General features: G+C 33.8%; 1 protein-coding gene across 1 annotated transcript; it reads right to left on the reverse strand.

The window, feature by feature from the left end:
- Positions 1-374: 374 nt before the first annotated feature.
- Positions 375-1,420, reverse strand: insb (insensible). The gene has a single exon (XM_085185998.1). The coding sequence runs from the start codon at positions 1,111-1,113 to the stop codon at positions 685-687; it is 429 nt and encodes a 142-aa protein (XP_085042124.1). The 5' UTR covers positions 1,114-1,420; the 3' UTR covers positions 375-684.
- Between the last annotated feature and the right edge of the window lie 15,520 nt (positions 1,421-16,940).

Below are 16,940 nucleotides of genomic sequence, written 5' to 3' on the forward strand. Positions count from 1 at the left end.
TAAGTAATGAATGACGATTTCTACGAATTTAAAAGTGGTCCATTACTTTCTTTTTCTGTTTGTGTTTAAAAGTTTGTGGTTTTTTGCTTTTAGTTTATTAATTTTTATTTTAACTATTGAAGTGTGTTGAAATTTTTAAGTTAAGCTTTTAATTTGTTTGTTTATAAATTATTAGAGCTTTTGAAAAGCTTTTTTCATTATGTAAATTAACGAAATTCGCAAAGCGTCGCATGAAACATACTTCTTCTTTGAGAGATTATAATGATTAAAATTTTAATATTGTAATAGTAATGACTAAGTTTTCTTTTATTGTGTAAGTAAATTTAAAACTTTGTTAAAGGTGTGTGAGGATAATAAAAGAAAAAAACAACATATTTGTGGACGAATGATTTAATTACATTCAATATATCATATCAATACTTCCTTTGTTTAACAAATATATTTCATTATTGACTAGAATTAATGACTAGACACCCTCGCGGGCCACCTGTTGCTTAACAACAATCAACTTTACACTTATACCACTTAACCACTATCCAGAGCCCTGAAGTTAGGAATAGAACAGTTTTTTTAAATAGGAAGATCACACCGATGACACCGTTTGAACAACACTGCAGAAGGATATCGTTCGGAGAGAAGCTAGAAGGAGGTTGAGTTTCTTGCGGGCTCTGGGCCAAGCAACACTCAGGCCATCGCCATCTCGCCGATGCCGCGCAGCAGGCGCGAGCGCAGCCGCGAGAACACCGGGTGCTCGATGGGGATGCCGCGGCCGTGCAGGAACCGCAGCGTCTCTTGCGCGCACACCAGGAAGCCCAGCTGCTCGGGGTCCATGTCCACCGGCACCGAATCCAGCAGCGGGTCGTCGTTCTCGTCGGCGTAGTCCTCCTCCTCAGTGTAGTTGCTCATGTTGTCGAACAAGTCATCCGGCGGTTGGTTCTCGTTGTCCATCTCCACGGAGCAAATCCTGCCGAAAAGCCGCTTCAGCGCCTGTCTTTTCTCAGCGCTGTCGGAGTCGTTCATGAGCGGCTCGCTACGGGACCGCTTGCGGCGCCGTTGTCGCTTCACTTGCCGCTCAGCCTCGTTCTCGCGCTCGCGCTTACGCTTGCTCGTCATGTTCAGTCGCTCGCTCGTGCCTGCCCGTGCCCGCCGGCGTCGGGGTACGGACTGCGAATGGGCCGTGCACAGGGAATTGAAGGGCCTCGATGCGACCGCCGCGACGCGCGTCCCGCTCGCACGCGGCCGCAGCGCACGTGCGGGAGCGAGACGGCGCGGCCAGCTGCAGGAGTAACAGCTGGGCGAGCAGATGCAGGGCGCGGGGCACGCACGCTTTGTTTGATAAAGTTTATTCGGGAAAATAAAACTGTTAGCCGCGATTGCGCGAGGCGGCGGGGGGCGCACGGGGCGGGACGTCGGGGGGTGCCGGGGGCGGGGCGCGGGAGCGGGCGGCGCGGCGGAGGACTGGCCCGGCCGACAGCTGCGACGCATCTGCCGACTCAGGTGAATTCCGACCGTCTCAAGGTGCCGACCGGCGAGGAGGCGGCCCGCGGCAAGTAGCGCCGGCGAAGCCTGCCGCCGGCGAGCATGTAAACAAAGGCAACCCTTTTAGTCCCTGCGCCCGAAATTCGTGCGGCAAACGAAGCGCGTTGGAAACGTAATTAGCGAGCAAAAATAAAACCTGGCCGAGTTCATTGTTTTACGCTTGGGCTCGTATGTAAACTAATAGCTATCTGCGTAAATTGTAAAAATCAATACTCAGCTTTATGTAGTACTGGGAAACGAGCTGCCGACCTCGGTCTCTAGTATCTAGATACTAGTGCTGTATTCAATAGATTTATTCAGCATACCTGTTGACAGTCGAGTATATCCTTGTGAAGTTGTGTCTATATCTTTGTTATCCGCTCCTAAGTTTGTTATGGACGGAGCTAACGGGATGCAAATGAGCAGTCATCTCGGTCACTCTTTTTACGATACAATGAAAAAGCTTCTAACATCGTCATTAAAAATCCTTTGTTGTCCGCTCCATCCTCTGCTTTTTAGCTTTAAATAAGTTCTATAAGAAAAATAACTATTCAGAAAATGCATAATTTACATGTTATTCAAAGTTAAGTTTAAAGTTGAGGCCAGTCTCTGCCAGCCATTATCAGTGACAAATTGTGGGTTCGATCCCCACTCAAGGAACTGGAATATTTAATACTTTTCTTTTTCGCTCTAGTGTCTAGTACCGCCACTCAACATGCAGTGCCTCCAGAATTCAGAATTCAAAAAATGGAGAGCGGAGTGGCTTAACACTAGGCTCCCTCCGTCTGCTACATAAGGGATATAGCGTGAAGCTGAGAAAAAATATTAAATAAGTCTTAGTTAAAAAATATATTTGATTATTTTTTATTTCATAATAGAACTAATCCTAGCTCTGACAGTCACGACACGAAATTGTCCAAACAACAACACTAACTAGTTGAGTTCAGCAATTTCATTACAAAGGAAACATCTAATGCTTTGTAACATTGGAACGTGTTTTGCTCTTGATATCGTAAAATGGAAGTACAAAAATAAACCTAATCCCCCAACAACTAGATATAGGGTTTCGCCGAATTCAGAGCACATTCTCACAGAGGGATCACAAGTCATTCCTCAAATAATCGCCATAGACCTCACGTCGCATAACGGTTCGCACGTACACCTATTCAATTTTAGAGACGATATCTTGGTACTCTTCGAGAATTTAATTTAACTAGCACAGTAAAATTTTCTATTAACTTGTAAAAGTTTTTCAAAGTTATTTAATTAACTTAGAAATTGTAAAGTTGAGTTGAGTAAAGTTGGTTAAGTTTACACGGTGAAGTTACATTAAGTTGCATTTGACTTTGAATTAATTATTTGTGGTATGTGAATGATTTTTGACATTGAAATGTTTTGTATCGACATTATAGATGGCGCAAGAAACAACTATCAACGTTTTTAAAATAAACAGAGAGGATAATTGCAGTAATGTTCTATTAAATCTATTTACTTTTTTTTATATTTTTTACTTTTTTTTTCTATTTTTTGTATATTTGAGGATTTCCTGCTACCATTTCAGTGAAATATTTGTTATTTACCAATTTGGATGAATAACTTTAGTTTAGTTTTCCATCTTAACTTAGAATGAAGACTTCACCTTGTTTTAGGGTTCCGTAGGTACCTGTCTGTCTATCTATCTCTCTGTCTGTCAGAGTTTTTATCTCAAGACCGATTAGAGACATTGAATTGAAATTCCCTATCCTTATCCCTTGATTTACTGAAAAAACATATTTCTATATTTACTTAAAAAAAAATATGGTCGGAGTTAATAATGTTTGACTTAAGATTGAATAAAAAAGTTAGAAATAAATATGAAAAACATAATTACAAGATTTTCTTTGGCTACGCTGTAAAATATCGAGAAGTGGAAAATAAAAAAGAAATAATAAAATTGTTTACAATAGTACTTACATATGTAAGTTACTCGTCGGGGGAGATTATTTGTTCTCATATTCGCATAGCAGTTGTCAATGAATGAACCTCGTGTCATTGTGTTAGCGTCGCTGACTGATATTATTGTGAGGGAACACTTGAAAATGATTATTTATTTGTATATTGTAACAAAGTCATATAATTAGAAAATATGATAATACACTTTAGATTCAGAATATATTATATAGAAAATCTAGATTTTATATAGAAAATCTAGGTCTAAGGAAATTGAGTGAAGTCCTGCCAAACCTGAGAAAGTTATATTGTGTCACAATTTCCCAAATTTTGCCGCCTTGAGTGCTCCTTGAAACAACTCAAAATGTACAATGATCATTAATTATTGCAAACAATATCTTAATTATATTTTCTTATTCAAATATATACGGAAGCATTCAAAATTAACCTTCGTATTTTATCACTCAAATATATAAGAGTACTTTGCAAATTACGTTCAATTAACAAAAGCAATTTTTATTTGTTTCCTAATCTTTAGTATTTACTTTCGGAATAAGTTAATTAGGAATCTACGTATAAAGAAATATAACAAAAAACGAAACGACCTTGCTGGGCAGATCAAATACTACCTACTTATCTATATATATAAAATCGAAAGGTCACTCACTCATCACGAAATCTCAGAAACTACATGTGCTAGGAATCTCAAATTTTGCATAGGAGTTATTTATAGGACGTAGGTGCTCGCTAAGACGGGAATTTGCAATATTCGACTTCTAAGGGGTTGTTTTGGGGTTGAAAGTTACACAAATGCTAGGAGTCTCAAATTTTGCATGGACGTCACTTATAGGACGCAGGTACTATTTGAGGCAGAAATTAATAACAACGTAGTTCACGCAGGCGAAGCCGCGAGCAGGCCGCTAGTTTTTTATAAAAATACAAAAACAGCATAAAGAAAAAAAATCAAATAATCAGCTTCAGGGTAGGCAGAGGGAACCTAGTGTTAAGACTCCGTTCTCCACTTTCTGCTGAATGCTGGAGGCATTGCGTGTTGAGTGGCAGAACTCAACGCTGCGCTTTGCCTCGACGCCAGAGCGAAGAAATGGAAATATAAACGTAAATAAATATTTCACTTCCTCGAGTGGGGATCGAACCCACAACCGTCGCGTTACAGTCACACCCTTGTGCCGCTGCGCCACGACTGGCCTCAGTTCTCATGTTTCGATAAATAATAATTGAACAAATCTCTTAATCCTGATTGACTTGTCGAATTCGGCAAAGCGACAGGCACTTCGACGATTGATGGCTCTGATAGTCCTTATATACCTTCGTTGTACATTTAATGGTTGGCTCGAGTAAAATTAATATTTAGTATATATAGTATATATAGTGACGGAACTCTACACACAATACCTCTAGAATTCAGCCTGAAATGGGGCTCGGAAGTGTCTTATTTTGTCAAAAAAACTATTTAATTTTACTATTTTTTTAGCTTTACGGTGTATCTCGCACATAGCAGGGTAGGCAAATGGAACCTGGGTACCTAATGGATCTATACAGACACTCCATTCCTATTAAGAAACTCCTGTTCTCCACTTTCCGCCAAATTTTGGAGGAATTGCATGTTAAGTGGCTTAACTGAACGCTGGTGATGCATCTTTTACGTAGCATAATAACATCTTATCCTATTCCTATCCTATCCTATCCTATATCTTATAAAACAAAGTCGCTTTTCGTGTTTGTCTGTTGTTTCTAACTCTTCTTCTCCTATAAATATGTATAAAGTCCTACCCTTTTGTTGAGACACTTTTGCGCATGCGCTGCTTTAATGGTAAGGAATATTTTTCCATAATGGTATTAATCCTTATCCTTTAAAATACTTTATTAATTTTCTACGTTAAACGAAGAATTAGAAGATTTAGATGCGTTTACACGTATTGGATAATTGGAGTTGAATGTATTATTTCAGCGCGATATATTTGGTTTCATATTTTTTGTAGTAGTTATCAGTAGGTAGGTTTTTGTTTATAATTTCTTCCGTTTAAAAATGGTAAATTTAACTATATAAAAATAGTCATTTTAATATATTTTAATAAGTACTTGAAAAGATTAGTAGCACAGATTTAATATTACGGTACCTTCTAAAAAATCCTTGATGTGTAAAACAATTGGAAATTCCTTATTGAAACTACGAAAATGCGGGTTACATTAGGGTTTAATTAATTTTCACATTATCTTAAGTGCTTTGCAAACATACATTATATGAATAATCCACTAGTAAAAGCGGGCGAAGCCGCAAGAGGGTCGCTAGTTAAAGATAAAGATGTTTGGATAATTTTCTTTTTTAATAAAATTTGTGAAATTAATAAATAAAAAGATTCTAAATTCAGTTTTCGTCGGTATGTGTATTGCAACCACACGTTATGTGTTAATAGCTATCGCCGTGATGAAGTACTCTCTGTATTATGTGATTCATGCATTCATTTAGCTTTGTTATGGTTCTGTTTATCTATTATTTCAATCGAGTTTAGAAAGTTTTTTAGTTAAGCTTAGTTTAAAAAAAAAATAATAGCTTTCAGCTTCACGCTGTATCCCGCACACAGCAGGGTAGGCAGAGGGAACCTCATCAATCACTCGCAGAGGAATCCAATCAAGACACTCCGTTCCCATTTTCCGTCAAATTAAAGAAAAAGAAATTTAGAAAACACAATATAACCTAACACAAAAGTTTAATATTATTTCAAACATTCCAAAGATTGAAAAAGTGCAAAATAATTTTATTAATCCGACCAAAGTTGCTTGGAGGCAACTGACCTCATACATTTTGTTTGATTTTTCCTTTACACAATATATCAACTATTCCGCACTGCGAGCTAGTATTGTCTTAATGTTTTTACAGTGGGCCAACAATCCGTATAGGAAGGCATCTATCCTCAAAACAAGGGTTCCACGAAGAACTAAATTCTGTAAAATCTGTAATTGATATGTCAAAAACAGTAATTAATAAAAAAAAAGTAGGCCATACGTGGCAAAGGGTAGAGAAAAAAGAAGTATTAAACTAAAAAGAAATTATTCATATAAAACTCTCCTAGCTTTTTCAAAATCTGGGGCATCTCTCGTCTACTACCTAATTACCTATACAATTTTTCAATAAAAATATATATTTTAATTATAATAAAACTAAAGCCCACGCAGTATGCTTTCCAATTAATAGCATCACCGCAAACCAGTAAAATATGTAACGAGATTATTTCCTGCTTGCTGAAATCAAATTTCATTTAATGAATTAAAATGTAACGAAACTGTTTTTAATTACGCGCTTGTCAGTACAAAAGCTCATTAAGAGTAATGGGAATCAATATTCGATTCGGTGATAGACCATTGTTTAGACTCGAAAATTGATGGAGGCACGAAAAATCCGATAACATTTTCCCGTTAACGGAAATAAAACGGGTTTCGGTACAACGGCAACGTATTGTTTGGGTTGTATAATCATTTTGTGTTTAGCTTATAGAGTACAGGATATGGGATTTTATACCTAAAATTATATAGTTTTTTACATTTTTTTAATATTTTCTGGTTAGACAGTGTGTGCCTCAGAGTTACTGAATGAGTAATCCGTTATCCGGGGAAATGAAATGGTTTCATCGAGTGCAATTTCAACCCACAACCATCACTTCAGAGCAGGCATGTTTCGAATATTAGTTATACTGTATAAAAATTTAATTAAAAATAATGTTTCTTGTAATTTATATAAGGGCATGCAAAACTAGCCTCATAGTTTAAATAAAATTCTATGTATTTACGTTATCTTAGAAAGTTACGTTTAGTATTTTTTATGAGCGCAGCGTTAAGTTTCGCGCGTAAAACAACGCCCAACTTGAAATGCATCGAATTCGAATTGACAATTGGGACCTATAAGTAATTCTTCAATCAATTAAATCTTCACCAGGAACCCCGCATAATTTAAATAGGCCCCGACCTAATAAACTATTGGGCTTGTTTTTTTTCTTTTCAGTTTTATGTAGTTGGGGTTTTTGTTTTTTTTAATATTTTTTATTACTTATCTTAGACATATTGTATGCGGAACCTAACGCTGCACTTTATTGCAATTATATGTGAGATTTTCCCGCATTTGCTCAGGGACTAGCGCCATCATTACGTTAAAAGTAATATTTATTTAGTAGCCTACCATCTACTTCATAGTACCATTTACTTCGACGTTCTAATACCAGAAAGTTAGTTATCATATGTTTCCATAAATATCACCTAGATGGCGTTTTCCATAAATTTATGAGAAAAAAAATGTTCTTTATTTTTATAGGTAAATAAATGTATAAATGTTAAAATAAATTTTATAATGTCTCTTTATATTATTTTTCTTCATTATTTTCTCATAAGTGGACTTTAAGTGCAATCTAAAAGAGTCTATAGTTAATTCTAGTCCTCTACATACATTAGATTTCTATCTTGGTATCATAATATAAGTTAAAGTTCCTAATATATCCAAAATAATGTTCCAAATAAAATGAAGAAAATATATATATATTTAAAAATGTCTAAATAGAATTATTTATTTTATCATTTATACTACATTAAAGTAAGAAGTGTTAAAAACACACCCAAAATATTCAAATTGCTTAGGGTAAGGTCTTCTAACTTTTTTAATTTGAGGGTCGGTGGGTATACTCGAGATTGAGGGTAGCTTTTAAGAGTGTAAAGTTTTAACAATCATCTTTATGAGTGCTCGTGAATCAAACGTCTACATATTAAAGAGTTGTCGCCCATGTTTACATATTGTATAGTATAGGATATAGGACCCGTTTTCATGACCCCTAACCGAAGGCGAATGTAAGTTGGACCCCAAAATAATTGGGGTTGCTTTGATAATTGGCACTATATTCGTATTGGCCCATGGACCCCGGCAAGACCTAAGACGGAATTGAATGTATCAACTCACTTATTTTCGTTTGTATGGTTCAGTAGTTATTGAAATATAAAAACATTATGATGGGTCTTTAATTTCTTTTCTATTTTGTAATCGTAGATGGTAGACTACACTATTATATATAATTTTATTTTATTATACACAAAAAATAAAAAAAGTTTAAACAATCGTAAGTTAAGTAAAGTTGGACGAAGTTTTATTTTTGCTAACTAAAAGAACCGCTTGTTATTTGAACTATGTTTACAACTTTTAGTTATAAAAATATGCTCTTTGTAGGGAAGATTTTCTTTTACTTACTTTAAAAAACACTAAATTGTTGGCCAAATTTATTTTAATGTTAGTTTATAAATGTTATGTTTTGTATTCTTTTGTTATAATAAATGAGCCCAGCATTAAGTTTCGCACGCTCAACGTGAAATGCATCGAATTTGAACAGAAAATGAATCACGTCTGTCTTAAGAATGGGTTCTCTTTGCCTATCTTGCTATGCGAGAAAAAATTAAAGTTATGAGAGATCGAGATACAATTTATCATATAGGTAAGGTCAGAAACTGCTAAATTGCGCTACGGCTAGGTATGCACTATTATTATAAAAAAATAAATTAAAATTAGTAGGCAGAGGGAACCTAGTGTTAAGACACTCCGTACGTCACTTTCTGCCGAATTCTGGAGGCATTGAATGAGACGTGTTGAATATCAGAACTAAACGCCGCGAATTGCCTCGACGCCAGAGCGAAGAAATGGAAATATAAACGTAAATAAATATTTCACTTCCTCGAGTTGGGATCGAGCCCATAACCGTCACGTTACAGTCACACCCTCACGACATTCACATCCTACAAGGGGAAATAAGAACAAGAATATAAGATAATTATTATAGGGGGTAAAATAGGTGTGTCCTAAAATATGGAACACTTCTAGATTAATTGAATTTATGTTAAATTCTATTATGCGTCTCGCACTTTACTTTAATTATAACAATATTAGTCAGTCTCTCATACATTCGGAAACTAATACAGTAGGTTAATTTCAGTACTATGTATATTCATTTTCATATTGTATGACAAATATTTTATTTTATTTTGTGCTAGGATCTAGAAAATTACAGTTAAATAAAACAGATTTAGCGTAGGTACATAATTTACATAAGCCCGTACAGTTTTACCGTCTAAAAGAGATATTGATAGAAGTTTATTTGCAATTTTAAAAATAGACTAAAATATCGAGGTACAAATTTACATATCCTAAACGTTATTTAATTTTATTTCTCCTAACTTCGTGGCTATTTTTATAATAATATTAGCTTACAGAGAATTGAGGTATAAAATAATTTAATAACTGAATTGAATAAGGCCACAGGCTAAATAAAAAGGTTAACGTTAACAGTACGTGGGTCGAGCCAAGTTCCGGAAAATCAAAATAAGCAAAATGAACGATTACGTTACGGGCGGGCGCACATCCCATCAACGAGGTGTCGGCCTCCGAGCAAACCTGACAAGCGACAGGCTATTACATTACGAAACTCTTACTCTTAATTATTTTGTCTATTTTATTTAACATGTAACTTTTTTTAGCTTGGTACCCCACACATAGTAGTTAAGCAGTGGGAACCTGGGAACCTAGTGTTAAGATACCTCGTTCTCATTAAGACAATCGTTTCATCACTTTCCCTAGAATTCTGGATTGATTTCCATTGCGTGATGGGTAATAAAATAAATTAATCCCCTGAGTGAGAATCAAACCCACAATCGTCGAATACAGTAAGACCCTTTGAACTTAAAAATAATATATTTGGGTTATTTAATAAAAACAATCATGGGTTTATTTTCTATAAACTTATACATATAGTGTTAAAGATGTGAGTTTGTTTTAGAATTGCATTATACAAGTTTGTATATTTATGTCCATAGCTTAAGAGCCTTGTGTCTGTTATTCGCAAGAGAAATTTCAGTGTAACTGAACAATCATGTTCTTGTATAATATTATAATAATTAATATAACTACACCTTAGGGAATCCACTGAAATTAGCATTACATTTATACCACAGTCATAATTAAAATGAATGACGTAGGGATTTTAATATCTTTCGTCCTTCTTCAGGGAAGTCTAAGGGAACCTAGAGACGACTAACTTTGTTGTCTTCGTTGTCATCATTATCATCATCATCGATTCAGAGGTAGGAAATATCACGTTGCTTTTAGAACACCACCTAAAAGTGGGATCAATGTAGAGAACGAAATATTCTTTTACAGGACGTTTCAATAATTTGTGTTTAACTGATTTTTTATTAAAAACAAAAGATAGATAAACATAGAAATTTATATTAGAATACTTTATACTAAATAAGAAAAAGTTTAATTACATTTCTTTCAGTAAGTTATTTGTGGATTGTAGCAAATCATGCTGAGACGAGTCATCATTCCCACAAAAAAATAGTTATTTTATTTATCTGTTAAAATAGAAAGCTAGTAACAGAAGTATCTTAATGGGAAGGGAGTGTCTAAGCACTAGTTCAAATTTTTTCAGGTTCAATCTATCTACCTTCTATGCAGCGCTATGTTAAAATAAAAAAACAATCTTAAAGATAGTATAGAAGTTTAAAAGATAGTATTTATTATTAATAATTATTTATTATGCTTAAAATTATTTAATTAAATTTAATCGAATAAAAAATAAATAACTAAATAATCTAAGAACGAAACGTTCATACTGAATTAGTAAATGACGATCGCAAAATCCCACGAAGTGTGGAGGACCATTATTTTTATTTCATCCCCCAATTGTTTTATTGAATCTGAAAAAAGGACAGCCGTCTAAAATTCGAGAGCTGATAATCAATCAGTTGCGCTCTCAGCGGAGTGCTCTTGAATATTTTACTGAGTTAACAAAGTAGACCTCTTCCTTTTAAGGAAACATCTTTGACCTGGATATCTATATAGGTATATTTGTAAGTAATATAAGGTATTACTCAATTTTGTTTTCTGGTTTCTTATAAGATTCGATTTGTTTGTAAGAAATGGTATTATTTTTGGTATACGGTTCTGATGCAAACAATAAGACAAATAATAAGAATATGATTTGAGAATTAGATTACATCAATGAAATATCGTTGACATCGTTGTGGCTTAGTATATGGAAAGGTTAGCGATGAAGGAGGAGGAGGAGGAGATTGTGGTTTCAATCCACACTCTCAATGGCAGTTACGTTCTATTCTTTAAATGTCAAATTTTGTATCAATAACTTCATTTATAATATTAGTTAAGCTTAATTCATAAGATATAATAAAATATATATAAGTTTTAACTTTTATATGTTTGGGTTACTCTTATTAATATACATAGTCACAAAAACCACAAAGCTTAAGCACATAAGCTCTAGTATCAAAAGGGCTCTCAATTAATTGTGTGAATGTTAGTAGATAAGAAACTTGGATTTCTTAAGCTATAAATTATATTTAACCTTATATTGGACTACATACATATATTTATTAGTGATAAAGTGTGGGCGATATTTTTACAATATAAATTATATTAATAAATAAAATTGAGACGACAGGTAGTAGAATCGTTTCCCATTCGAGGAAATGGAATATTTAATATTTTCATTTCTTCGGTCTGGTAACGAGGCAGAGCACAGCGTTGAGTTCTGCCACCCAACACGCAATTCCTCTGGAATTCGGTGGAAAACGAGAACGCGCCACCACTTTGCCTCGTTACCAGAGGAACAAAATTAAAATTAAATATTCAATTCCCTCGATTGGTAATCGAACGCTCAACCGCGTTAACGTCGCACTCTTGGGTCCCTGAACCACGACACAGTCGTTATAAAGTTGTTATAACTTTTGCTGTTTGTTAACTGTTTACAAAGCTTTCATATCAGAAGCTGCTACAAAGCTTTCATATCTAAAGATTCATATTAAGAAAAAATAATATAATTCTATAGTAACAAAATTGTTTCTTAATACATACAATTTTGTTCTTTTATTAATATAGATTGTAATTTGTCTTATAAATATATGAAAAATGAATAACACTGTGAAATGAGAATAATTTCATATAAAATTTAAACATTTATTTCTATATTTTGAACCACTTTTGTTTAAATTAAACTCCCTAACGACTTTTGGGTGACGATTACTAAAAGTTAGTAGTGTTACGATCTTAGATTAAGTTTTTTACAAGTCCTCGCTCGTTTAGAGTTTCTTAGTCTCGAAAGTTGAGCGAAGTTCGTGGCAGATGTGTCTTTGATAGCTTTTTTTGTGACAATTGATATTCTGTACGGATTTTATATTTTTTATGATTAAGTAATTTAATTTAAAAAACTCATTCACGCTATATCCCGCACACAGCAGGGTAGGCAGAGGGAATCTAGTGTTGCACACGCAGAAATTTTGCTTAAACCAGAGCGAAGAAATGAAATTATTAATAAATAATAATTTATTCCTCCGAGTGAAATCGAACCGGGAATCGAACTCACAACCTGCGCTACGACGTTCAATCAATTAATTTAGCTTGCTTCAGAATTAAAATAAATTAAATTTAACAAAAAGGTTTGTGATTAAACTTATATAGATTTTTTTTTACTATTTGACGTTTTCCTTTTAAAATACACAGAATCAAGAACTTTTAGGCACATTTTTTAGTTACACTACCTGTTAAATAGTACGCATAAAACCTAACACTACGCATTGGTTTCGCTTTTTTATCTATTAAAATACAAGCATAAATTAATAAACTAGCTTATATATGTAAAAATCGTACCCACGATCCTTTTGCTTAGTGATCAAACTCTCTATATTAGCAGGAGATTAGTTATCATCGAATAAGCAGAAGGTGTCTATTACTGCGGACGGGTGGGTATCCCATCAACGATATAACACGCTCCGTTAAGCGGTAAATCATTTTGACTATACAACATATAAGATACTAGCGGCCCGCTCGCGGTTTCACCCGCGTGAACTATGTTATTATTAATTACTGTCTCCATGGCTACGTCCTAGTGACGTCTATGCAAAATTTGAGACTTCTAGCATTTGTAGTAACGAAATTTCATACAAACTTTCGACCCCAAAAACAACCCCTTAGAAGTCGAATATTGCAAATTCATGTCTTAGCGAGCACCTACGGCCTATAAATAACTCCTATGCAAAATTTGAGATTCCTAGTACATGTAGTTTCTGAGATTTCGTGATGAGTGAGTGACTTTTCGATTTTATATATATAGATAAACTTACTTAAAGTTATATTAAAATTAATTATTGTAAATTTTGCCTTTATTTTTATTTAACATTGTTTAAAATAACATAAATAAATAAAATACCATTTGCTACAAAATAAAATCTAGTACAATTCTTATACTTACTAATATTATATTTGTGAAACTTAGTAAGGATGAATAGTTTCACTTTCATGTAAAATCTGATGAGTAGATTTAGATGAAACTTTAAAACATTATAGCTTATACATCAAAATAAGATTTTGTTAGAAATTAGAATATGATGAAAAGGAAATTTAAGCGGGCGAAGCCGCGTTTGGCTCGCTAGTATAATATAAAGTAAACGATATAAAAACGAGGGTGAGAAGCGTCATTAACTGGGTGTCTTCCTAATTAGGCTAACAAAGCTAAGCTTCTCTATTTGTTTTCCAGTAAATAATATATAATAAGAAATAAAATATGTAGATAAAAATGGAGGTGCTAATAAGGCTCGAGGGGGACGAACGGTAAGCTTTTCGAAAGCTCCTTCTATATACTTAGAAATTGCTTTTTTTCTTCATATATATAGTTTGCCCCTAAGTTGATACTAATTAAGGATATTCTTAGATTTTAGAATATTTTTCGTACATATAAATATACAATTATTATGTATACAAAAGACAGTACTGGCGACTGTGCTAATTTCAATAAATATATTTAAATTAAAAACAAAAATACTTTCTTGTTTTCATAATTGCAACTTTCAAAGATGTTGCGCAATATTAATACTTTATAAACGGGAAAAAAAATTCACGAGGTCAAAACGACCCGTCATTAGGTTTCCTCTGAACATTCTACCAAGAACCTTCACTAGAAATAAAATGTTATGTTTATATTTATAGCATTTGTTATATAATAATTAACTTTTAAAATATTCCACATATAGACATAGATAGATAGGATAGAAGTCCTAGGGTCAAGGTACGATAAAACTTTTTAGTTCGAATCAGTAGTTCCTGAGATTAGCGCGATTAACCAAACATATTATTCAGCTTTATAATATTAGTATAGATTTCGTTTATTTAGACTTTATTAAAAATAGAAAATAACACAAGCTAGTTACTAAGAAGAGATATAAAAGTAGGATATAAAGTAGCAAGAGGACTCGTCTAAAGGCTTCAATGCAATCATTCATTGAATGTATAAATAAATTAGTAAAAGGCGTAGTGCTTTTGGGGCTTCCTTTAACAATTTCAATAGTGTCTTATAAACTTTAAAAAGAACTCGTAAATACTTTTGAGATTTGAAATTGTCCACTTTAGTAACAATTTGTTTGTTTCTAGGGAGCTTTGGAACCTAGAGTTAAGACACTCCGTTCCCTGCTTACCTCCAAATTCTCGAGGCGAAACTCATCTCCGCCGCGTTTTGCCTCATTACTAGAGCGAGGAAATGAAATTATTTAATTTTTTTTTCCTCAAATGGGAATTAAACCCACAACCGTCACGATCGCTTGTGACTGTAAACAAGTTTGTAAAAACAATATTGTAAAATAGGATTCTTTAGCTGAAAATATTTTTTTCTTTAATAAATAAATAAAGATTAGATAGATAGATTGTTTCTGATACCTGTACCAGTATAGGGTCCCCCATACCTACCTAAGTTTAATAGTAATAGTTTAAACCTCGTTTCCCATTTACGCCTTACTTTCAAGATATTGCGTGAGTGTGTAATGCCGTAAAGAAGTAAATTTAATTAATTATTTTGAATGGGAATCGAACTAACAACCATCGCCATCTTATAACGCCAAGACAACCTCTTTAATATTTAAGAGCATTATGTATAAAGAAGTTTATAAACTAATTGAATTTTTTCTTGATATCTACCATACAAAAATTGTTATCTTTTTCATAATTTTATAAGGAAAGGAACAGCTACGTTAAGAAAGAATTTTAAAAACTATTTTATAGCATAGAATCCTTCCTACTTTGTGTCATATTTTCAAATGCGACGGCAATTATAGAAAAGTTCCTTTTAAACACTAATTAGGTGTCTTCATAGCAATGTTGGAAGTTTTTATAGCAACCGTTGTTTGTATAAAAGTTAACATAACTAGTTTTATGAAATTTAAGTAAATGTTTGACATTGTTATGGCTAAGTCTGACAATGTCTGACAATAATTGGGAGAATAGGCGGGTTCGATTCTTTCTCAGGATAGTGAATTATTTTACGAGCCCCAAACCCGTGAAGCCTCAAACCCTTTTAACATAAATATAAAAAAAAAGTGAAAATCTATAATTTATTACTGTATCGTTAAACCTAAAAATAATAATTAGATGTTACTTCATTTTCAATTTATAATAATTTAACTTTGATTGTACCTACTTAATATTTATTAAACGTTATAAAATTGATTTAAAATATAATAAGAAACGGGAAAAGGGAGAAGGAAGTGTCATTCACAGAAGTCTTAAAGGAATCGGAGTGTCTTAACACTATGATCCCAGGTACTCTCTGCTCTGCCTGCCCTTCTATGTGCGGGATACAGCGTGAAGCTAAACAAACATGTTTCCATAAGAAACCTGCAACATCATCCTCAAATAAAATATATATTACACAATCATCTTGTTTATATTATTATAAATGCATGTAAAACTCGTTTAATAACGTTATGTAAAGTTGAGATAGCTGTGAGTTTGAACTGGACGTGGGCACTAAACGTCGGTCAGTGCATAAATTACGTATATTTCCTACTTTTATCATATATAACATTATTACGTGTGTTTTTATAATATTCCAGTTGTTATGCATGCAATACTCTCAATATTATAAGCGATGGTTGCAGGTTCAAATCCTCTAAAGAATAATATATTATATGGTTATTATTATAAATAAGGCCATTGTTTTAGCTTTACGCTACATTCTGTATATAGCGTGGTAGACAGAGGGAACCTAGTGTTAAGACACTACGTTTCTATTTATTGAGACATAAAGTTTGAATCGCGCTCTTCTTCTATCTTTTTACCAGAGAGAAGAAACGAAAGTAATTTCCTATAGAAGGAATTTACTTTACAAAGGTCACATTCCCGCATAATTGTATCAAAGTAAAGTAATGCTACAACAAATATATGCAAATTTACATACAATATTTAGTTTCTGTTTCATTTTTTTTTTGTCGTTTTTTGTATCGTTGTCCGCAAATTGCAGGGTAGGCAGAGGGTGCCTGGGAACCTATTTTTACGACATTTCCCTTCCCCACTCACTGCCTACTGGAGAATCGTCAATTGCAAGAGAATTGTCAATTGGAATACGTAATAAGCCTAGCAGTTTTAGAGTACCTCCGTATAAAGTGCG

This window comes from Heliconius melpomene, chromosome 5 (assembly GCF_056956725.1).
Source record: "Heliconius melpomene rosina isolate 202511_hmr_F chromosome 5, ASM5695672v1, whole genome shotgun sequence".
In the NCBI taxonomy this organism is placed as follows: Eukaryota; Metazoa; Arthropoda; class Insecta; order Lepidoptera; family Nymphalidae; genus Heliconius; species Heliconius melpomene.